The sequence below is a fragment of the Centroberyx gerrardi genome, chromosome 23 (assembly GCF_048128805.1).
Source record: "Centroberyx gerrardi isolate f3 chromosome 23, fCenGer3.hap1.cur.20231027, whole genome shotgun sequence".
Classification (NCBI taxonomy): domain Eukaryota; kingdom Metazoa; phylum Chordata; class Actinopteri; order Beryciformes; family Berycidae; genus Centroberyx; species Centroberyx gerrardi.
The window spans coordinates 17,585,385-17,608,591 of record NC_136019.1 but is presented as its reverse complement, the minus strand read 5'-3'; the positions used below and the strand labels follow the sequence as shown (position 1 = coordinate 17,608,591).

At 39.7% G+C, this 23,207-nt stretch overlaps 3 protein-coding genes across 3 annotated transcripts; all 3 read right to left on the bottom strand.

Annotated features, from left to right (window-relative positions):
• Positions 1–1,163: 1,163 nt before the first annotated feature.
• Positions 1,164–3,259, bottom strand: LOC139928683 (signal-regulatory protein beta-2-like). Its single transcript, XM_071921303.2, has 6 exons — positions 3,197–3,259; positions 2,753–3,097; positions 2,301–2,648; positions 1,758–1,880; positions 1,630–1,661; positions 1,164–1,376 (listed from the first exon to the last, which is right to left on the bottom strand). Exons 1-6 carry the CDS (start codon positions 3,237–3,239, stop codon positions 1,248–1,250), a joined length of 1,020 nt encoding a protein of 339 aa, XP_071777404.2. The 5' UTR covers positions 3,240–3,259; the 3' UTR covers positions 1,164–1,247.
• Positions 3,260–8,301: 5,042 nt separating this feature from the next.
• Positions 8,302–10,183, bottom strand: LOC139925014 (uncharacterized). Its single transcript, XM_071916249.2, has 5 exons — positions 10,074–10,183; positions 9,197–9,904; positions 8,950–9,063; positions 8,819–8,859; positions 8,302–8,664 (listed from the first exon to the last, which is right to left on the bottom strand). The coding sequence occupies exons 1-5, from the start codon at positions 10,126–10,128 to the stop codon at positions 8,548–8,550; spliced, it is 1,035 nt and encodes a 344-aa protein (XP_071772350.2). The 5' UTR covers positions 10,129–10,183; the 3' UTR covers positions 8,302–8,547.
• A 5,961-nt stretch (positions 10,184–16,144) lies between these two features.
• On the bottom strand, positions 16,145–18,128 carry LOC144537860 (immunoglobulin lambda-1 light chain-like). The gene is made up of 6 exons (XM_078281716.1): positions 18,086–18,128; positions 17,669–17,986; positions 17,197–17,564; positions 16,588–16,693; positions 16,445–16,476; positions 16,145–16,273 (listed from the first exon to the last, which is right to left on the bottom strand). Exons 1-6 carry the CDS (start codon positions 18,126–18,128, stop codon positions 16,145–16,147), a joined length of 996 nt encoding a protein of 331 aa, XP_078137842.1.
• Positions 18,129–23,207: the final 5,079 nt, after the last annotated feature.

The window sequence follows — 23,207 nt, the reverse complement described above, 5'->3', positions numbered from 1 at the left end:
TGATTGACTTTGACAATGACTTTGTAATATTTGTGGTCATATACACTGACATTATTCAATAAATATTACTAAATATACTTAGTTGTGGAAAAAATACAAACATTTTGCTCTGATATAGTTAAAACATACAACTAAGTTGAATTTAGCAGTTTGAGCATCTTCATTGACATAAGGATTTAAGAATACCACAATGTAGAAAAGTGAGCTAGTTATGATCACTTCTACGTTGACAGGAAGTAATGAATTTAAACGGATAACGCTGGTGTTTTTTAATGCATTTCTTACCGTCAACAAATCCTATGAAAATAACAAAATCATCAATGATTTTGTTTTGCCAACAAGTCTCGTCCATGTAGCCGATGCCCAATGCAGCCATGTCCCAGCAGCCATAGAACTCCATTGTATTAAAAAAACGATTAAAAACACGTCAAAGAGCCATGCCGTTGCTCTGGGCAGCATATTTTATCATCATGATGCACCGGGCCAGCCAACTTTTTCCTCAAACAACTTAATAAGCTGGCTGTAAACACGTTTGCGATCTCAGGAAATTAGTTCCGTAGCACCGAAAATAGTCCCTGGCGTAATGAAGAATTTGTTCCCATTTGAATTTGATTTGGTAATAACTACAATAGCCTGACTTTTTGTGGTAACAGTTAGCGATTTTTAAAATTGAAACTATATCTTTGTGAGCTGTATTTAAAGGTTTTTAGCTTACAGTTGGAGCCAATGACTTCCGGGTTGAAGGCTAAAAACGGTACGTGGGAAGTCAGAAAGTAACGGGAGTAGAGCAAACGCATTGTTGATTTTGTTATTTTCATAGGATTTGTTGACAGTAAGAAATGCATTAAAAAACACCAGCCTTATCCTTTAAGACCAAAATACAAATTGTCTCAGTTTCAAAGCTGGACTCACCAACATTAGATCTTCCTAAGCGATCACAGACTGGCTGTTTTGGTCGACATGAGACATGTGGGCAGTTTACTGACATCATGTTATATAATTTGTGAGTACTGATGTCCTTTAAATTCAGACAGTTACCTTTCCCTGACAACTGGAGCTGCAAAGGTGCGAAGTTGCCTAGTGCAGCTTTAATTACAGTGAAGAAGTGGCTGGCTTGTTCATATTTCACAAAGAACATGACAGAGAGAACCTTCTTTATGTAACAGAGTCAACAAGAGATACATTTGATATTCATTAATTTGATATTCATTCTCCCTCATATCTCCGCCTGTGCAGGACTAAAGCTCTCAGTCCTGTTGACGGTACCTGACCTCAGAATACAATACAGCGTCTCTACTGTATTTCACTGTGGCTGGCCTGGAGGAGGAGCTTCTGGGAGCCAAATTCACTGCTGCATAGTGAACTGCATCACTAGTCTGAGGAAGACGGAAATGGAAATAAAGTATTACAGACTTGTTCTGACAGTTTGAGACAAGGTGTAGTGGAAAACAGACAAATAGGCCATGCAAAATTTACATGTGGCAATGTGGGTGTTGAGCTTGTGACCACAGTCACAAGCTGACAGTATCAGTATCTTTTGTATGAGACAAAACGTATGTTACGGTACATAAGTGAACTCTTGGCTTATATTAATAATCTTTGGTAATAAAAGGAAATAAATTGCATTACCTGATTGCCTTCACAAGATCCATCAGTTTCCTCTGCAGAGAGTCAAAGATAACTACTGTCAGTGCCATTTGCTACAGAATATAAGACAGTAAATTACTCCGCTTCTGATAATGCATAACTTGTAATACCTGTGGGACCTTTGCTCCGACTCTTGCAAAGTGCCCATACAAGTAGAAGTGTTGCTATCCCAAGAACGATGTTTGATAAAGCCAGTGCAACAACAGTTGGACTCAGGTCAAGTGGTGAGTTTCCTTCACAGCAAAGAGAAAGAACAAACAGTATTTTATTTAAAAAAAAAAAAAAAAAAAAATCTACTATTTGAAAAACAAAATCAGTGCTAGTGTATATATTAGTCCACACCATCAAAGTTAATTTAACACTTTTAGACCATATCAGCTCTATGAGTAGACCAACGTGTCTCCAGTAAACACTCCAAATAACTGTCAGTGAAATATCTAGACTTACTAACACTGGAAAATTTCCTATGTACGTATCATTTAAGTTATTAGCTATCTTAAGACCTTTGCTCAGAAAATGCTGACATTATTGAGGATGGGGTCATCTGTATTTTTAATTATGAAATGATGCATTGCAGGTCATTTTATCTTGTCAAAATCAATATATAGCATCTTGGAATGAAACCCTTCACATCTTTAGCTTTGATGTCTTACTTTTAATATAGAGCTCGGTCCCATTTCCAAACAGGATCTCCCCACATGAAGCCACAACGCAGTAGTAGGTTCCAGCATCGGCAGAGCTGAGGTTCTTCTTGGGAAGGTTGTAGACACAGCTAGTTTGTTGAGAGCCAGTCTCAGTCTTCTCACAGCTGTCATTCTTATTTCCAGAGTAGTAAATCATTTCTGGACCAGAATTTTGTGAGTTTTTCAGCCAAAAGACACTAGTGTATTCCCCTGCACAGTTGCCAGTGTGAACAGAACAGTTGAGAGTTACAGAGTCTCCTGGCTGGACTGACTTAGACACTGGCTGCTGAACAACAGAGTCACTGTTCATCTTTGGACCTTGGGGAAGAAACCAAATGAATGTTATCACTGACATGTTCACATTCATGTTAACTTACTTTGGGAGGCGAATGTTTTAATGGTAAACTGAACAGATAAAATACCTTTTATCATCAAATAGGTTCCTGGTCCAAATTTAATATCGTTTAAATCTAACACTCCACAGTAGTATGTGCCAATGTCCTCCCACGTTGTAGCAGATATGCTCAAGTCATTTTTGATGCCGTCAAATGTTACTGAATAACCATGATTAAATTGATCACCAAATATCCTCCGATTATAGAAACTCTCTGCCGTTGCCACATACTGTAGTCTTCTTCCAGTAGTTAATTTGTACCATACTCTTTTTCTAGTAGCACTGTTTAAGCGACATTCAATAGTAACTGGGTCTCCCAGCTCCGCAGTTTGGAACGACACAGGCTGAGAGACGTCACTGAACTGTGCCACACCTGAAACAAACAGAAAAACGGGAAGTGTAAATCATATAATCACCTCTGTGTGTGTAGACTCTCATGAAAAAATCCCACAAGTAGAAATTTGTTACTTACAAACATTACAGATCAGGAAAACATTTAGAAGATAGACCATCATCTTCCCTGCTCCTAGCTCCATCATTGATTCTGCTTCCTCTCCACAGGAACTCTGACTTATTGAAGCGGCAGCAGACTTAACAGATTCACCAAGAGCAACATCTTTTACATATCAGATCAGGCAAGCGTCTGATTGGTTCATCATATTCATCTTACAGAATACCTGATTGGCTGCTGAGTGGATCAGAGTAGTTGGCATCTTAAGAAAGAATGTCATAATTCAATGTTATATTAGTATTTTTTTTCAATGTTTATCTTATATTTGTTATCTTAGTCAATATCATAATTCTCTCAAAAATATTAAAACTTACTAAATGGCATCGACTGCTGACACTTAAACCACAATAAGAGGCTGGTAAAATGAAAAAAGTAGTCTACTTGCAAACTCTCCAGAGAAATAGGAAGATAAAGAATTTGTTGACTTTTCACAGGAATTACACAAATTTGAGGAGTCACAGGTAGAGTGGTCAAAATTAAGGGATTTATTGACTCACAAGGGTGGTAACAACGAAAATAGGGGTAACAAAATCAGGAAACAGATTAAATGGTTAAACAACAGGAAGAGGAAATAAGGTTGCTAAAAAAAATTGCTCTTAGCCACAATAAAACTGATGTCAACTAAAACAAACTCAAAATACGTGAACAAAGTAAATACTAAACAAAATGACAGCACAAGACAGACACACGGGGTCATTTATACAAGGTGGCCAAGCCAAGACAGACACAATGGGGAATAGACAAACATAATTTTGACATTTACATTTAACACTTACTACCGTACTATCTTTACAAGTTCAATTGTATCTGCCTTTCCTGAAACAACATCAAACTACCATAAAATGAAAGCACATTGCTTTCAACTAACCATACCAACATGACATTACTCTCCATGATGTGGCGTTGGTGTTGGCTGGGCATTGGTATCTTCCAGCCAACACATCCCAAGATGACCAGGTGGTTCACAGCTGCAGTGGTAACTTAAAGAATGGAAATGGAGCCTCTACAGGCCTCTACACTGAATTTGAAATAGGGTGCCACAAGAAATCTGCTAATTGCTTTATGGCACAAATATAAACCATTTTACTTTGCAAGTTATACAAAACTTTATTCCAGTTGCACTATTCTACTTATATAGTTTCAACTTCATATTAGCTTACCTGGTCAGAGTGCATATTCACTGTTATCAAGGGCTGCTATCAGCTCTTAGTTGTCTTCTAGCTCTTCAAAACAAATGCCAGGGAGGAGATGGGGGCAAGTACCAACATCCTCTTTGCATCAGGAATCAATGGGTTTATGCTAAATGTGGTCTTAATTTTGAGAAACGCATGTAGCCTTTAACCTTTAATTGAACAGCAAAGTAAATAGCAATATTGAACATTACAAGGTTAGACTAAAATGTGTGCACTCATATTAGCTAACATGTGTCCAAATGCCAGTAAAGGTGTGAATATTGCTCAAACAAAAGCTATGTGTTGTCATTGTGCTGTGGTTTGTGTGTGCATTATGGATGCAAATGTGTATAATGCCATAAAATAAAATAAAAAAACGGGGAGTTAAGGGAATAGAGGAGGTGTTGGTGACTGTGTGTGTGTGTGTGTGTGTATTACATGACAGCTGAGCACTGATGTGCAGCAGGTGGTATGAACATCACACACACCCATTTCCTGGAATCTCGCTAGGACAGTGGGGTAGGAATTCAGCAGTTGCATTGTCCTTGCCTGGGATGTGATGGACAGTGACCTTCAGTGGCTACATGGCCAGGTACCAGTGTGTTATCCTCTCGCTGGTGTCCCCCATCCTCTCTAGTCACTTAAGTGCTTTGTGGTTTGTGTCTAAGATTAACTCCCTGAGATACTTCAGGGAGTCAAGAGCCAAACTTCACCACCAGGCACTCCTTTTCCACTGTGGAATAGCGGACCTGTGGAAAGCCACAGGATGGCAGCTGTCAGGCAGCCCATGGAGGAGAACAGACTACACACTGAAGCATCAGGTCGTAAAGTGCCTCAAAATCTGGACTGTCAAGTACTGGGTTCCTACTCAGAGCCTGTTGCCCTTCCCTGAAAGTGAATTCTGCCTCCTTTGTTCACAGGAGCTGGGTGGGACCTGTTGGTCTGATCATATCTGTGAGAACAGGATTGCGGGTCCTTTGATAGATGGTCCAAGTCAAGGAGGGAGGAGGCTGGAGCAACCAAGTACAACAAGTACTTCTCATCAACTTCCTCTTCATCCCTTACACATCTGATCAATACCACACCAGCTTTCTTAATAGGTCTTGGGATCCAAAGCTCAGATTCGAAGCTCCTTTCTCAGGATGAATTGTTCCCAGCCTTTTAGCCTCTGCCATTTCTTTCTGAGCCAGAGCACTAATCTTCTCCAGCTTGTTTCTTATTTGCACAATAATTACATTATTCGGTTCCTCCCTCCCAGACCTCCCTGAGGTCTCCCTCCCTTAAAGGGGTCGCACACCGGACGTGTCAGTTGGACGTCATACAATGTCAAAAAATTCGAAACCCGTGTTTACAATGAAGGGGCACACACTGCCGCTGACTGGCAGTGTCTGCCGGCGCCCAGCCACAACTTCCAGCGCTGCTCAGAGTCTTGGAGCGCCACTCATGTTTTCCACTATTGCTATTAAACCCAGAACAAGACCCTAAAATCTATTAGATATGTGGCTTGAAATGTATCATTGTGAACAGAAGTAGCATGCTATCTAATATTTTAAAAACAATAACTCATTTTTATTTTGTCAGCTGCCATTTTTTTCCATCTAAAAAACATCGCCTATTAAATCAAATAAATGTAGGCTATCCAGTATATCCATTCATTCACTTTATGAATGGCCCGAAGGGGATCACGCCAGCTGTACGTTTTGACGTCAAGTCGCGCCGACAGGAAACTCCCTAAACCCCCCCCCCTCAAAAAAAACGAAAGATGGATGATGAACGGTTAATCAATGAATTAGGTAAATATCCGGAATTATAGGCTATGCCACCAATCGAAGATTCTTCAAGGATATTAACACATATTAACGTATATTAATGAGAAGCGGCGCGATGCGATGCTTCTCATCCTGTGTGTGACCGCCTTTACCTAATGACCATAGAGCAGTTCAAATGGAGAGAATATTATTTGTAAATTATTTACTCATTTCATACAACGTGTGGTGTTGTTTAAGCTGCTACCCGCAGAATTTGGAACTTCATGACTTTGGCGACCCCTTGAGTTATTTTTCCCATGGCACAAGACGTGTTCACCAGGAGCCAAATTCAAGTCAGTCAGTTGATAAATCAGACTGTGCTCTCTTGCCTCATATTGAATGATGGTTAGGTATAACTTTGCAACTGTGGTGGCTAATCTGTATGTAACAAAAAAATATATACTTTTGCCAGCGAATTGCCCAATGCCAACGAAACGGCACTCTCTCACCTCATATTGAGTGATGCTCACTTGCCTAGTGTTCATATCACAATGTGTGTGTGCAACTGTAGAGGTTTATCTATGCGTGACAAAAAATCTTTTCGTTGGTGAATATTTGAGTTACTAGACTGTGCTAGCATAGCAGTTTGCCTTACAGATGTGGAATTTAAGTTTGGGCAATGCTAACTAAACATTTTAGCTAACAGGCTATGATACTGAAAGACAGCTAACCTACCAGAGCGTAACAGTATAGTAGTAGTGTGGATCTATTCTTTTTTACAATACATTTAATTGGTGAATGATGTGGTTTTCCAGACTATTCCAAGAATATGTAGAAACTTACACTACAGCAACGGTTGATGTTGCACATTTAGGTGCCATGGGACTGGACAGCATCTGTACATGTCTGTGTATTTGTTTCCATAGGAACAAGTAGAGAAATTGTTTTGGTTGAAGCTCTATCTTTGTGCCGTTAGTCAATCCTACACATTTGCACCCAGGGACAAATAGATTAAACACACAGAGAGCAACTCATACAATTAACCAATTTGCACCATTTTTCTTATCACCCTATCAACTGATTAGAATGGTTTCATATTGCATCATGAAGAAAATAATACATACTTTCAGGTTCATTAGATAAAATCTGGTTTATCCTTACAAACACACACATGCACGCACGCACACACACACACACACACACTTTATGTCAAGGTCAAAGTGTCTCATGAGTTACTCTTTGTAGAGCAGTTATACATAGGGTTACAGTATATGGGTGCTGTGCAAGAAAATGAGGCAACACTGTGACTCCACACATCCTGCTTGAAACCACAAAAACAAAGAGAGCACAGGGTCCTAGATATTTAGGCTATATGACCAAACCATACCAAAGCATGTTTAGACTGCCGACCGCAAGGAAGCTATAAAAAGAGTCTTACATTTCTGGTTTTGTGTCATGCAATCAGTGTGTCTACAGCAAACAACCGAAGACTAACAGGTATTTACCAATACACTGCATTGCATGTAACTATTCCTTGTGTCATTAAACTAAGAGAGACTGATGAGTATGGTTTGTTTCTATGAGTGACTATGAAACTGGACCTTTGCCTTACACATGTACATAGTGCACTGTCAATGATGAAGGTTTGGCTTTGTGGAAAAGTGGCACATTTCATGCTTTTGGTCAGTGTAGAAGACAGATGCAGGGGAATTTTCAGGTCATCAAGTGTACATGGTACATGCTTATTTTATTTTTACTACTTATTTTTCCAATAGCAGAAACTCTATAGCAGAAACTCTCTACGGTAGTTAACCCCACCAGCACTACAGAGGTGTGAATGTAGTTCTTCTCTGCACATTGTAATCTACAGGTATAGCGACACATTAACATACATAGATACTTTGGGGAAAGCTGAAAATGGCAATACAAATTATTATTTTTTTCAGTCTTTTATATGACTTTATAAAAGTTCAATACTGTTAAACAGTGGAAGGTTAATCCTCTAATGGTAAAGGAAACCTGCTTTATAAAACAGTGGACTATTCAGCATCATTGACCACTTGTAATGGTTTCCTCAATTGATGTGTATCAGCTCCTCTGATAAAAAATATTACAAACTATATAACTGAAATACTCTTTGTTTGTGAATGATGAAAATAGCTGGAACATACAAGTGAGTCATGTCCCTGAGTCCTCTAAAAGCATATTTGGATTATTGGATTATTATTATTGCAAGGCAAGGCTTTACAGTCATCATATTTAGATGAAATCACCTTGACAAAACTATTCCTATTTCAGAAAAGTCTACATTACCCTTATAAAGAGACACTGATAAAATTATGCCGTGTTACAAAGCCTGATCAATCAAAGTACAGATGAAACATGCCCAGCTCTACTGCCTTATGCTGGAGTACACACATTCACTCTTGGTGTTGTCCCTCTTTCTTCTTGATCTGTTGGATTTGTTTTCACTTAAAGCAGCGTAATGGAGGTTGTCTGCATCTTGGCCCTGGTAACAAAAAGTATAATTGGTAAATAACCATAATGTAACATATTCCACATGACAGCAATATAACAGAAGCCCACAGAAACATGCCATTGTTGTGCTATAAAAATATCTTGGTACAGTAATACAACAGTTGATGTAAATAGAAAAGACTCACCTCTACATTTGAAATAGAGGCAGCTGACCTTGGTTGAGAATCTGTTTTTGAGAAAATATTATGAAAAGCCCTCTTACTGAAATGCCATGTACAGTGAATATATGCTATCAAATACAAAGAATATGAATTACCTGTGCATTGGCTCTTGTTCATCTTGTACACAGAGAAAGCCAGGACAAAAACCAGGATGGTGGTGAATGCCAATGCCGCAATCAAGAAATACACTAAGACAACAGAATCCCCATCTGCACAGATCCAGACATTAGGACACATTGCAAAATGTTCTGCTTTTTTCTGTTAATGTTAATCTGAAGTTTGGTGAGGGAGTAATCACAACTATTTGTGAAATGAGACAGCCTCTGCTAAAATGTGACTTACGTTCAATGTCCATCTCGGTCCCATTTCCAAACAGTATCTCCCCACATGAGACCACAGCACAGTAGTAGGTCCCAGCATCAGAAACATTCAGGCTCTTCATTGGGAAGTTGTAGACACAGGTCTGTGTTTGGGTCTTGGGTTTCCTCTCACACTGATCATTCCTGACTCCATGGGTGTAAATGATTGCTGGACGAGATTCTCCTGAGCTTCTGAACCAGTAAACACTGTGTTCTCCGTCACAGGTCCCAGTGTGTACTGTACAGTTCAGAGTCACAGAGCCTCCTGGCTGGATGGTCTCAGACGCTGGCTGATGGATGAAAGCTTGGATGTTGGAACCCGAACCCTTTACACTGAGAATAGCTCCCTCCGCAAATGCAAAGTCAAAGGAATAGCTGCTTGCACAGAAATAAGTCGCTGAGTCTGAAAGGCGCAAATCTAAGATCTTCAAGTGATTCTTACCATTTCCAGTGTCCAGTATGAAGCGTGGATTGTCCTTGAATTCATCATGAAAACTGCCATTTTTATCGTACTTGTAGAAGGTAGACATGAGCTTTGGTTTCTGTCCCAGTGTTAGCTTATACCAGTAAAACTTTGCTGCAACGTCACCTTCACAGAAGCATTGCAAAATCACGTTGTCGCCAACATTAACTGATGCAAGACCACTCTCTTGACGTACAGATGAGGACAGTTTTAGAGTTGTCATATGATCTGAAGTAAAAATAGCAAAAGCACAATTAATTTTATGTCATGACAGAGAGTAAATCGTAATGTACATACTGTATTGCAGAATACATTAAAAAATGTTAGAAGCAATCATATGAAGATTGACCTTACAGTTTAAAGGATTCAAACTGCAGTCTAAAAAGGTAAAACTTACCCATCCTCCCCAAGAATAGACATGTCAGATAAAAAGCAAACTTCGGAGGTGTCATTGTGTCAAAATTTCTGTGTTGAATGGAGAGAATCTCCGTACGTACTCTACTCTTCAGAGACAAGACTGTGTTTGATTGAACTGACTGAATGTCCTATTTAGGCAACATTGAACACTTGGTCACAGCCCCCTACAGTGCCAATGCTGGTCCTTGAAAAGAGACATGTGGGAAGAGGTGGGCTATCTGAACCACAAAATGACTCCACATCCTTACATCAGCTTTAAAATAAGTGAAACAGAAATTGTCTTCATACATAAACATTGGTTTAAGATACAGTGGAGTCCAGTTATGCTCCAATTTTTACTTTTTTTTTAATTAATACTTTAATTTAATTAATTAATTTTTAATTTTTGCTTTCACAGTTATGCAGACCAGATAACCGGCATGCAGGCATAATATTCTCTGACTTGAAAAGAAGATAGCATGTAGTCTGCATTTAATCAGAAAATACACACCAAATTCACATGCTGTTCATACGATTTTAGTAAGTTCAATCCATACTTGAGTACATGAATGACTCTCTAAAGTTAGAGTCCAGAGAACCAAGACACCAAGGCACATTTTGACAGTGAATGAAAGGCTCACAGAATTGAATCCTGACTTCTGATCTATATGGCAGATTGTTTCAAAGCTGCTTATTGTGTTTTTCTACTTAAAAAAAAAAAACATCCTTCAAAAGTCTTTTCTTTCATCTACTGAAAGTCTCTTTCATCTCTCCATCCTGTTCAGAATGCAGCATCTAGGATTTTGACTGGTATGCAGAGATGAAATCACATCTTTCCACCTCTGGCATCTCTTCGCTGTAACTCTTTTGATTTTAAGATTTTACTGACCACTTTTAAAACTCTGTTAGGTCGTGCTTCAATTTAGTTCACAGACCAAACCTTTTTTAAGTGATGTTGAACTTTGGTAGTACCTTGGGTTGTGCTTCCTGGCCACGATATAACCCAAAAATCGGTGATACTCTGTTATCTGTTGCTCCGGTAGAGATGATTGGAGAATAATTGTGAATAGGTGAAAAAAGGTGGGAGACAGGACTTTGAGAAGCAGATTCTGCCAATATATAAAAAACTAGTATCTCACTTTTCTTTGCCTAATTACAATTATTGGTAAACATATTCTTTTTTTCGTTCCAATGGCATAAGTTTCCTCCGACCGGATTTCAGTGTTACACTTGTTCAAACTGAAAGGTTTAATAAACATAAAGCGATTCACTGATATACAATTCAGCAGCATGACTAGTTTTTTTTATATATTGTCAGAATCTGCTTTGTTTGTGTCCGGTCACTGACTCTAACCCTAACCCTATGTGCTAGAAGTTTGATTTTGAGACCTGTGTCGCCATACAATGGCAGTGAATGGAGAGAGAAAAAACGCAATTCTCCAATCGCCTCTATCAGAGCACCAGAGCAACAGATAACAGAGAATTTACCATTTTGCCATTATATCATGGCCAGGAAGCTACACAACCCAAGGTCCTACCAAAGTTCAACATCACTTTAACCCCCTCTGAACCAGTAGCCAACCTCAGATTCTTGTGTCTAGTTTTAAGACTAAAGATGACTGCACTTTTGACTTGGAAATTACCTGGCCTTCGGCTAGTCGAGCCACTATCATCCTTCAAATCACTTCTTTAATTCTATTTCTATAGACTTGATTCAATAGAATGTCTTTTATTTATATAAATACATTTTACTATAATAGTTTTTAGCCTCTATTCTTATCTTTTTTTATGTTGTTTTTTCTTGTTTGAATTTATTTTAAGAGCATGACATTTGCTTTTATTTGATTTGTTAAAGCACTTTGTAAACGGATATATTTTAAACAGTGGTACACAATAATTTATTTCTATATTTTTCATTACATATTCATTATTACTACTATATGTGTGCTGCTTTGTATTTGCGAGTTTGAATGTATATACATGTGTATTTGTGGATGTGTATGTTTAGTTATTTGTATGTATATGTATGTATAAGTGTATATACTATATATATATATAATTCCCTTCTCACCCATATGGGTGTTATGTGTGTCTTCCTCAATCTTGGGTCCTCTACCAGAGGCCTGAGAGTTTGAGGGTTCTGCGCAGTATCTTAGCTGTTGCTAGGACTGCACTCTTCTGGACCGAGATCTCGGATGTTGTTCCTGGAATCTGTTGGAGCCACTCTCCCAACTTTGGGATCACAGCCCTGAGTGCTTCTGCCACCACTGGGACCACTTTTGCCTTCACTTTCCACCTCTCTAGTTCGTCTTTCAGCCCCTGGTAGTCCCTTTCAGCTTCTGTCTGGTCTAGTGAGTTGGCCAATACTTGTTTATCTGTCTGGATTTTAGCTCTGTCATTCTCATCCACCCTTTATGGTGTCTCCCATCTAGATTAGGGAGGCTCTAGCCCATACTCACCGCATATGTTCCTGTACACGATCCCCTGAAACTTGGTTGCGCCGCTAGTGTATGCTGTTCCCGCCTGCATTCTACTGCTTCTACTGACCTGGTGCTAAGTGCCTGCTCTTATGCTGCTATGATTTAGAGCCTTGGTGCTGTCCTTCAGTCCAGCCTTTTCCAGCCACTGGTAGGATTTCCCGATGTCAGCCACCTCTTCTATCTGCCAGCGGTACATCCCGTGTAGGGTCTTGGCTTGCCATGGCACCTCCTCTACTTGCTCTTCATCCGCACTCCCTATCTGCTGCTGTCTGAGATATTCTCTTAGCAGTTCATCCTTGCAGCCATTTTACTGATGTACTCATGGATGCTTAGTGTTTCATTCAGAACAGTGGCTTTTATGCTCACTAAGCCCTGGCCCCCCTCTTTCCGGCTGGTGTACAATGTCTGGGTGCAGGACAAGTGGAATCCTCTGTGCATTGTGAGGAGTTTCCCAGTCTTTATATCAGTAGCTTCCATGTCCTCTCTTGACCAGCTTAGTGTACCAACTGGGTATCTGAGGGCATGTGATTATCTTGGCTTTTAGTGTTATTCTCCCCAACCCCACTGAGTTCTTGATGAATGTTTTTAGTGTCTTGTTGACTTGGTAAAATGCCGGGCATTCAAGGATCTATGTGTGCAGCATTGATTTGTAAGCTTTCATGTAGTTAATTCAGGCTGTGCTCAGATTGCTCTGTCTGGTCTTAGATTCTTGGGTGACTGCTCTATCTACCAGTAGCTGGTGCTTTGAGCCGCTGATGTTGTTTCCAGTCCCCTTCTGAGTGCTGCTCATGTATTGACACATATTTCCATTCAGCTTCGTGGCTATGATCCCTGACAGGAATTTCCATGTTGTGGACAGGCAGGTTATTGGTCAGTAGTTGGATGGAGCTATTCCCTTTTTAGGGTCTTTTATGATCAATATTGTCCTGCCTTGTGTTAGCTAGTCAGGGTGGAAGCCTGCTGTTAGTAGCTAGTTCAACTGTGCTGCTAGGCCAAAGTCCCTTTAAGAGAGGTCGGTTCACTTGCGCACCATCTTTGTAACAAGACAAGACTCCTATCTTGTTGAAAGGGGATTTGTCAATGTCTAAAGTTCTGACATGGGTATTATCATTTGCATTTCATATTTAGGAACAAGGAATTGTATACAACACAGAGTGTTAAAATGTGTTCCAAAGGACACTGTTGACGTCTTTTTTGCCACTTACCGATGCTTGTACGCATGCGCTATGCACTGTTTGATGAAATAGTGAGATTACGACATTCAAAACAAGTCTGGTTTATGGCAGTGCCATACATTTGTCACTGCCATGGTATCAACTATAAACAGTCATATCATGCATGCAGTCCACAGTAGGGAGCTGACGTTAAAATCTGGGAATATCATGTTATTAAAATATGAAAATATTATTTCCAATTATTGTCAAAGTTGTACAGGTGCTGTTGCCCTCCACTTGCATCAGTTGTCGCAAACTAGAGACATCTGCAGGAGGGGAGGCCAGCTACAAAAAACATTTAGCAAAAATCTACACACATCCACACAAAAGGCATAGATTAAAATATCGACCTGGATTTTAAGAATCAATATTGGATTGTCCAAATGAAAATGGAAATTAATCGGAAAATCAATATTTTTACCTGGCCCTAGACATTGTGTTAGTTGTGTCTACAAATCTTAATGGTCACATCAAAAATAGCTTATTGCAATTCCCATAAAGGTGTGGCAAAAGGGAGAGACTACTGGCTTATTCATGTGCTGTCGGATCTATCTGAAAAATGAATTTCATACTTGGAAATTTCACATGAATGCCCTCCAAAGTTGGATGATTAAGTCTGAAATTTGGAGAAAAATTTTCTTCCAGAGTTTGTCAACATTCACACTTCACTTCACCTATGCACAACTGCATAACTGTAAGTAGCACTAGTACCAGTAGCAACCAGGTCATTCCCATCTCTTGTCCTCTTATAGTGAAATCCAGTGTATTGCTGCTATGCTATATATATACTATATATTACAAGTGACCTGATGAGTTAATTGTGGGTCCTTTAGGTTGATTAGATACCATATGTAACAAATGTGCTGGTTTTGGATGCTATAATGGTCTTTAGTGGCATGAGGAGCATGTATGTGTGAGCACAAACACCTCTACATCCTGCTGAAAACCACAAAGGCTGCTGCACTGAAAGAGGTGCAGAGCATATGGGCAAAGGTCAATAGGCCTCAGTGTAATGACTGCTTCATTTCATTTCAGTGGATAGCTCTTTGCTTGGTTGGATGTACAGTTTCTTATGTAATAAGACTAGGTACTTTAAATACTGGAAGAAGTGTTGAGTCTATCTTATGTTGATTGATGGATGTTATGTCCTGTTCACTGTGACTTGGTCCGCTTCTTGATCTCATATTGCAGCTCACAAACAGCTCTGATGATTGCTGAGGATTGAATGACAATAGCGATTGGACATGTTTTTTTTACATGTTACATGAAAAGGTTAACTAAAGGTTAAGTTTAGGAAAGTAGAATTTAAGGAACTGAAACTTTAATGTTAGGCAACAAAAACAATTGAATTAAGGTTAGGGTAAGTCTTTGGTCAAGATTAATTAATAAAAACTGAAAATGAAAACTTCACTCACACTAGAGTATTTCTTTACATGAGTAGGGAACTGAACCCAGGTCATTGAAGTTGAAGGTAAATGTATCTGCCCAGTCACCACCTCGACCTCCACACCCTTACTTTCACTATTTCAATGTCAAACTACTTCCTGTTTCTAGTCGTGTCTCCTCCACATAATCCGTTCTGGTGGGGAAACGCGTTTCTCTCACTTTTTGTGTGCAGAACATGTTGTTTCTATTTTAAGACATCATGCTCATTTCACAGAATTTTATGAGACCAGGCTGGTTGAACTGCAAGACGCTGTGGGCTTGAGGCTATAGGTCAGTCTTCCTGTGTAAAAGCTCTGCAAGGACTTAAGTTTCCAGCAATGGAAACTCACACACTACCTTTACTGCAGGAGAGACAACACAAGTTAAAGGCTGAGACTTGGCTAGTTTGAAAAGTGCAACCTGCGCTGACATTTCTGGTTAGAAGGTATTAATAAACCCTTGTCTTATTTTATGAGCATGCTTTGATAGACAATTGCAAACACATTGCACTCAAATGTTTTATTGAACCATTTATTAAGCATTATTTTGCACTGCACATTTGGTCTTGTGAATTGTTAGTTTGTGTTGTAGGTTCTGCCCTTTCTGTTTCATGGCCCATCATAATAATTTAACCACTAGTAGCTGGCGGTTGGTGTGTGGATATTGGTTTATATCATTATGTCTCAATGGAATCTCCACATAGCAAACATTTGTTTCAGGATTGGTTGTAAACTGTCATATTGCTTATTGCAGATTTATATAAATGTAAAAAATGTAATAATTGAAAAAGTAAGTAGTGCTATTCCTGTGGCTGGCTTGTTCATATTTCACAAGGAACATGACAGAGAGGTCTTTGGTCATATTTGAATATTCTTTATGTATGAGAGTCAACAAGAGATATTTATTTGATATTAATTCTCCCTCATATCTCCACCTGTCCAGGACTAAACCTCTCAGTCCTGTTGACGGTGCCTGACCTCAGAATACAATACAGCGTCTCTACTGTATTTCACTTTGACCGGCCTGGAGGAGGAGCTTCTGGGAGCCAAACTCACTGCTGCATAGTGAACTGCATCACTAGTCTGAGGAAGATGGAAATGGAAATAAAGTATTAGAGACTTGTTCGGACAGTTTGAGACAGAAAGGTCTAGTGGAAAACAGACAGGCTATACAAAGTTTACATGTTGGAACGTCGGTGTTGAATTTTGAGTATAAATCAATTGTTGGTAATAAAAGAAAATGAATTGCATTACCTGATTGCTTTCAGAAGATCCATCAGTTTCCTCTGAAGAGAGAGTCAAAGATAACTACTGTCAATGCTACAGAATTTAAGAGAATATGTCACTCTTCTGATACAGATGTACAGCTAACGATTATAATGTGGAATTTGCAATACCTGTGGGACCTTTGCTCCGACTCTTGCAAAGTGCCCATACAAGTAGAAGTGTTGCCATCCCAAGAACGATGTTTGACAAAACCAGTGCAACAACAGTTGGACTCAGGTCAAGTGCCGTTAAGTTTCCTTAACACCAAAGAGAATAAGCATAATAAAAAAAGCTGTAAGTGCAATAACTGCCATTTCAAAAAACAAAACAAAACGCACTGAATGGTTTCTGGTCTCTCACATTGGTTGCAGACATTAATATAAAATTTGAGATGCACAGCAAAATCGTCAGTGTTAATTTAATGTTGAGAGTGTAAAAATGAACACTGTGCTAGTTTTAATATAAGTCCACACCATCAAAGTTAATTCAACACTTTTAGACCAGAGCCATATCAGCTTTATATCTTTCCAGTTAACACTTGTCACCTCCAAATAATTGTCACTGAAAAAAACATCTACACTTGGATCTACACTGGAAAATTTGCTGTGTACGCATCATTTAAAATATTATAGAGGATGGGGTCACCTGTATTCTTTTAATTATCAACTTATGCATTTCAGGAATTCCCCCCCCCCCCCTCAAAATCAATATATAGCATCTTGGAATGAAATCCTTCACATCTTTAGCTTTGATGTCTTACTTTTAATATTGAGCTCGGTCCCATTTCCAAACAGGATCTCCCCACATGAAGCCACAACGCAGTAGTAGGTTCCAGCATCGGCAGAGCTGAGGTTCTTCTTGGGAAGGTTGTAGACACAGCTAGTTTGTTGAGAGCCAGTCTCAGTCTTCTCACAGCTGTCATTCTTATTTCCAGAGTAGTAAATCATTTCAGGACCAGAATTGTGTGAGTTTTTCAGCCAAAAGACACTAGTGTATTCCCCTGCACAGTTGCCAGTGTGAACAGAACAGTTGAGAGTTACAGAGTCTCCTGGCTGGACTGACTTAGACACTGGCTGCTGAACAACAGAGTCACTGTTCATCTTTGGACCTTGGGGAAGAAACCAAATTAATGTTATCACTGACATGAAGTTCACATTCATGTTAATTTAGTCTGGGATGCAAGTTTAATGGTAAATTGCACATATAAAATACCTTTTAGCATCAGAAAGGTTCCTGTTCCAAATTCAATGGAGTTCAAATATAACACTCCACAGTAGTATGTGCCAATGTCCTCCCACGTTGTAGCAGATATGCTCAAGTCATTTTTAATGCCATTAAAGTTTACTGAATAATGGTGACTATTGGAAGTATGTATTGATGCCACACACTCTAGTCTCCTTCCAGTAGTTAATTTGTACCATACTCTATTTTTTATGAGACTGTTTATCTGACATTCAATAGTAACTGGGTCTCCCAGCTCCGCAGTTTGGAAAGAAACAGGTTGATAGATGTCACTGAACTGTGCCACACCTGAAACAAACAGAAAAGCGGGAAGTGTAAATCATATAATCACCTCTGTGTATGTAGACTCTCATGAAAAAATCCCACAAGTAGAAATTTGTTACTTACACAGATTACAGAGCAGGAAAACATTGAGAATGTACACCATCATCTTCTCTGCTCCTAGCTCCATCATTCGTTCTGCTTCTTCTCCACAGCAATTCTGACTTATTGACGCAACAGCAGTCTTAACATCATGCCAGATCTGTCAAGTTTCTGATTGGTTCATCATTTTCATCCTGCAGAATACCTGATTGGTTGTTGAGTGGGTCATATCAGTAGGTTAACAATGGAGCAAAAAACATTTCATTATATTTTTGTATGATTTAAACTGCTGCCTGAGTTGAAATTTGTATTGGAAACTGTCACATTGTCTCTAAGCCTTGCTTTCTGGATTGAGATGGGCTGAAAAGCATCGTGTCTGAAAGATATGTCATTACATGTTTCAATGTTTATCTTACAATTTTTATGTTAATGTTATAGTGATATAATTGTCATTCACTGATATAAAATAATACTAAAGGGCAACGACTACAGACGCTTAAAACACAATAAGCCTTGTAAAATGGAAAAAGTAGTCTGCTTGTATATGTAACACTATCTAAGTGAACATAGAAAAAAAACAATAATATGCAGTCCAAATTGTATCCGATGGGGCCCGTAATCCAGAACAGTCTTACTTGCAACAGTACTGTTGGCGAGGTGACTGTCTTTTCATCCACCGAGGTCCACTGTGGATCATAACTGATTCACTCCACTAGAGGGCGACACTGTTACTCCCAGCCGGCTCCCTGCTCACAGCAGCATCTGCGCCTAGTCGCCATGGCGCAGCAGTCGGAAGTGGATTGGAAGCAGTGAAGCCCGCCAATGGGAATGGCAAGGCAATGCGAAACCGGTCTATATCTGGAGCACAGTCTATCGAAGAAATACAATATTCAGGCAATATGTTGCAGGTTGATCACACATGCTAATGGCAGCAAGTTAGTTTCTCTGCTCTGAATTTACACGAGCCACTTAACCCCTTACTGTGTAGCCAACTCCTCCAATTGAAGATAAAATAATGAATAAAATATTCCCCATCAAATATATTGCAAGAAGCAATGTAGTAATTGTGAAAAAAATAATCGTAACCTTCAATACTGCTTTGAGACAAAACATAACAGACATTCCAGCTTGTGGTAGACCTAACTTTAGCTAGTAAGGAACATTTCTATGAATTCTAACCCTACAGCAACAAAATCACTCAGGGATTCATTTAACCTTTTCCACAATGGCTTAAGGGCCTTATAACCTATTTATACATGCTTACCCCTGGAAGAAATACAATATTCAGGCAATATGTTGCAGGTTGATCACACATGCTAATGGCAGCAAGTTAGTTTCTCAGCTCTGAATTTACACAAGCCACTTAACCCCTTGTATCCTTGCGCCTGATACACTCTGGTGCGGACTGATATGCAAAAGACAGTGCCTTAGGGGGCGATCACACCGAGAAGCGTCGCTAGAAGCACGTTGCGACCAAAACCATTGTTTTCCTATGGTACGGAGCGCCTAGCATGCGCTCTTCTCTTGCAACGTGCGTCGCGTTTTTCTGGCGCGCATAAAAGTTCAAATATTTTCAACTTTTCCGCTCGTCAATGTCACATTTGGGCTAGGCAGACAATCAAATCAAGCAGAAGGCGGGTTTTCCTTCCTGTTTTGATGCCCTTTGATGTGGTGGGACAGAGGAAAACACAGATGAAAAGCTGATATTAGCGGTCTTTAACCCGGTCGCACACGCAGCCCTGCTCCACAGGCGCACCGAGCGGTTTTGAAGCGGCTGCGCCTGTAGCGACGTTTCTCGGTGTGATTGCCCCCCTTCGGCGAGCTATAATCAACATTCTATAATAACATGAATAAAGTACAAAGAAGAGAGAAAAAGACAAAAAAAAAAGTATACAAGTTTAAGTGTGTGTGTGTGTGTGGGGGGGGTTACACATACTCTACAGAGAAATAGTAAGACAATGATTTTGTTGACTTTTCCTAGGAATTAGACAGATGTGAGGAGTAGACTAGGTAGAGTGCTCAAAATTAAAGGATTTATTGATCCACAAGGATGGTAACAAAGAAAATATGGGTAGTAAAGTCAGAAAAAGGTAAAATGACAGAAAATAAGATTGTTACAAAAAAAGAACTGTTCTTGGGCACATTAAAACTGAAGTCAACTAACTAACTCACTCCGAACTCAAAATACGAGTTGATAAATACAAGTGAAGTAAACAAACTGACCACACAAGACTTACACACAGGGGGACATTTACAAGCTGGTCAAACCAAGACAGACGCATGGGGAATAGACCAAGCATTACAATTTAGACATTTAACACTCTGCTCATGTTTATAAATTCAATTGTATCAGTCTTTACTGAAAGTACAGCAAACTACCATAAAATGAAATATTCTTTAAATTAACCATACACAACATAACGTGCATGTTGTGTGGCATGCTGTGTTGTGTTGGCATTAGGCTGAGTGTTGGTGTCTTCCAGTCAAAACTTATTTCAGTCTTGCTGCTGCGGCAGACTTGTCTTGACAGTCCACATCCAGATGATTCCCAGCAGCATTGGTAACTTAAAGAATAGAAAAGTAAATAAGTACAGAAATAAATGCAACAAAATTTAAAAGGTGCTAGGTAAAGCATATCACCATATTCATTTTGAGACAATGTAATTACCGTAAACAAAAGACAAAACTCCATGGCCAAGAAGACTGGCAAGACTGTCCTTTACACTGCATTTGTCAGGAATCTAGGCTGAACCCAAATGCAGACCAGGACGAACAGGTAAGGTCAAAATTACTTGTCAAGTCTAATTATTAAGTCTTTGTTCTCTGCTCAACGGTGACGAAGAGAAGAAGACTGGCAGTTTGAGCTGGGGTCTTGGGGAGGGAAGTCCGTGGGGAAGGCAGCCAGGTGGAGGTGATTCCCAGGATGAGAGCTGGCTGGCGGGGCATGGCGAGCAGACGAGGCGGGCAGGCAAACAGGCGTTCCTGGAGACAGGGAGAACAGGCGTAAAGCTGCTGGCAACAGGCAGACTGGCAAACAAGCAGGCAAACAGACAACTAGAGAGCTGGAAGTGTGCACAACAACAAACCATGTATGGCACAACGATCCAGCAGTGACTGGCTCTCTCTGCAGCATCTTTATACTGGAGTGAAGAGGAGTGGCGATGGCTTGATCTGGGACAGGTGCACTGATTGTGGATGAAGACCAGGTGTGGAGAGAGAGCGGGCAAGGGAAACGAATAGCCAGACAGACAAAACCAAAACACACCCACAACCAGCAGACAGGTTCACGGAGGCTGGATCGTGACAGCATTTGACACTAGGTGCCACAGGAAATGTGCTCTATTGCTTTATGGCACAAAATAGAAACCGTTTTACTTTGCAAGTTCAGTCAGGAACACTAGTCACAAGATAAAACCATTCATAGCAACAAATGGTAACAGTTATGTTTGGTGTTCATGGGGCAGCTCTTTTTCTTCTACTCTCAAACACTAGGGAGGGGTAGGGGGAGGGGGGGCAAGATGTTGCCGTTGCTAGCCATTGTAAGCCTCTTGCAATCAGTCTTAAAGGATTAGGCTGGTGTTTTTAATGCATTTCTTACCGTCAACAAATCCTATGAAAATAACTAAATCAGCAATGATTTTGTTTTGCTAACAAGTCTCGTCCATGTAGCCGATGCCCAATGCAGCCATGTCCCAGCAGCCATAGAACTCCATTGTATTAAAAAACTATTTAAAAACACGTCAAAGAGCCATGCCGTTGCTCTGACAGCATATTTCATCATTGTGATGCTCTTATAGTGAAATCCAGTGCATTGCTGCTATGCTATATTTATTATTATTATTTTACATTACATTATTATAATTACAAGTGACCTGATGAGTTAATTGTGGGTCCTTTAGGTTGATTAGATACCATATGTAACAAATGTGCTGGTTTTGGATGCTATAATGGTCTTTAGTGGCATGAGGAGCATGTATGTGTGAGCACAAACACCTCTACATCCTGCTGAAAACCACAAAGGCTGCTGCACTGAAAGAGGTGCAGAGCATATGGGCAAAGGTCAATAGGCCTCAGTGTAATGACTGCTTCATTTCATTTCAGTGGATAGCTCTTTGCTTGGTTGGATGTACAGTTTCTTATGTAATAAGACTAGGTACTTTAAATACTGGAAGAAGTGTTGAGTCTATCTTATGTTGATTGATGGATGTTATGTCCTGTTCACTGTGACTTGGTCCGCTTCTTGATCTCATATTGCAGCTCACAAACAGCTCTGATGATTGCTGAGGATTGAATGACAATAGCGATTGGACATGTTTTTTTTACATGTTACATGAAAAGGTTAACTAAAGGTTAAGTTTAGGAAAGTAGAATTTAAGGAACTGAAACTTTAATGTTAGGCAACAAAAACAATTGAATTAAGGTTAGGGTAAGTCTTTGGTCAAGATTAATTAATAAAAACTGAAAATGAAAACTTCACTCACACTAGAGTACTTCTTTACATGAGTAGGGAACTGAACCCAGGTCATTGAAGTTGAAGGTAAATGTATCTGCCCAGTCACCACCTCGACCTCCACACCCTTACTTTCACTATTTCAATGTCAAACTACTTCCTGTTTCTAGTCGTGTCTCCTCCACATAATCCGTTCTGGTGGGGAAACGCGTTTCTCTCACTTTTTGTGTGCAGAACATGTTTCTATTTTAAGACATCATGCTCATTTCACAGAATTTTGTGAGACCTGGCTGGTTGAACTGCAAGACGCTGTGGGCTTGAGGCTATAGGTCAGTCTTCCTGTGTAAAAGCTCTGCAAGGACTTAATTTTCCAGAAATGGAAACTCACACACTACCTTTACTGCAGGAGAGACAACACAAGTTAAAGGCTGAGACTTGGCTAGTTTGAAAAGTGCAACCTGCGCTGACATTTCTGGTTAGAAGGTATTAATAAACCCTTGTCTTATTTTATGAGCATGCTTTGATAGACAACTGCAAACACATTGCACTCAAATGTTTTATTGAACCATTTATTAAGCATTATTTTGCACTGCACATTTGGTCTTGTGAATTGTTAGTTTGTGTTGTAGGTTCTGCCCTTTCTGTTTCATGGCCCATCATAATAATTTAACCACTAGTAGCTGGCGGTTGGTGTGT

Bases quoted from the DNA above. Each gene is read 5' to 3' on its own strand.
- LOC139928683 (XM_071921303.2), bottom strand. From the start codon at position 3,239: ATGATGGTCTATCTTCTAAATGTTTTCCTGATCTGTAATGTTT. The intron at 3,098-3,196 runs GTAAGTAACAAA...TGTTTGTTTCAG, and splicing joins TTTCCTGATCTGTAATGTTT to GTGTGGCACAGTTCAGTGAC. The intron at 1,377-1,629 runs GTAATGCAATTT...CGTCTTCCTCAG, and splicing joins GATCTTGTGAAGGCAATCAG to ACTAGTGATGCAGTTCACTA.
- LOC139925014 (XM_071916249.2), bottom strand. From the start codon at position 10,128: ATGACACCTCCGAAGTTTGCTTTTTATCTGACATGTCTATTCTTGGGG. The intron at 9,905-10,073 runs GTAAGTTTTACC...TTTTTACTTCAG, and splicing joins TCTATTCTTGGGGAGGATGG to ATCATATGACAACTCTAAAA. The intron at 8,860-8,949 runs GTAATTCATATT...TCTCAAAAACAG, and splicing joins GAACAAGAGCCAATGCACAG to ATTCTCAACCAAGGTCAGCT.
- LOC144537860 (XM_078281716.1), bottom strand. From the start codon at position 18,128: ATGATGGTGTACATTCTCAATGTTTTCCTGCTCTGTAATCTGT. The intron at 17,565-17,668 runs GTATTTTATATG...TTCTTCCCCAAG, and splicing joins AACCTTTCTGATGCTAAAAG to GTCCAAAGATGAACAGTGAC. The intron at 16,694-17,196 runs ATGTGAAGGATT...ACGGCACTTGAC, and splicing joins GTAAGACATCAAAGCTAAAG to CTGAGTCCAACTGTTGTTGC.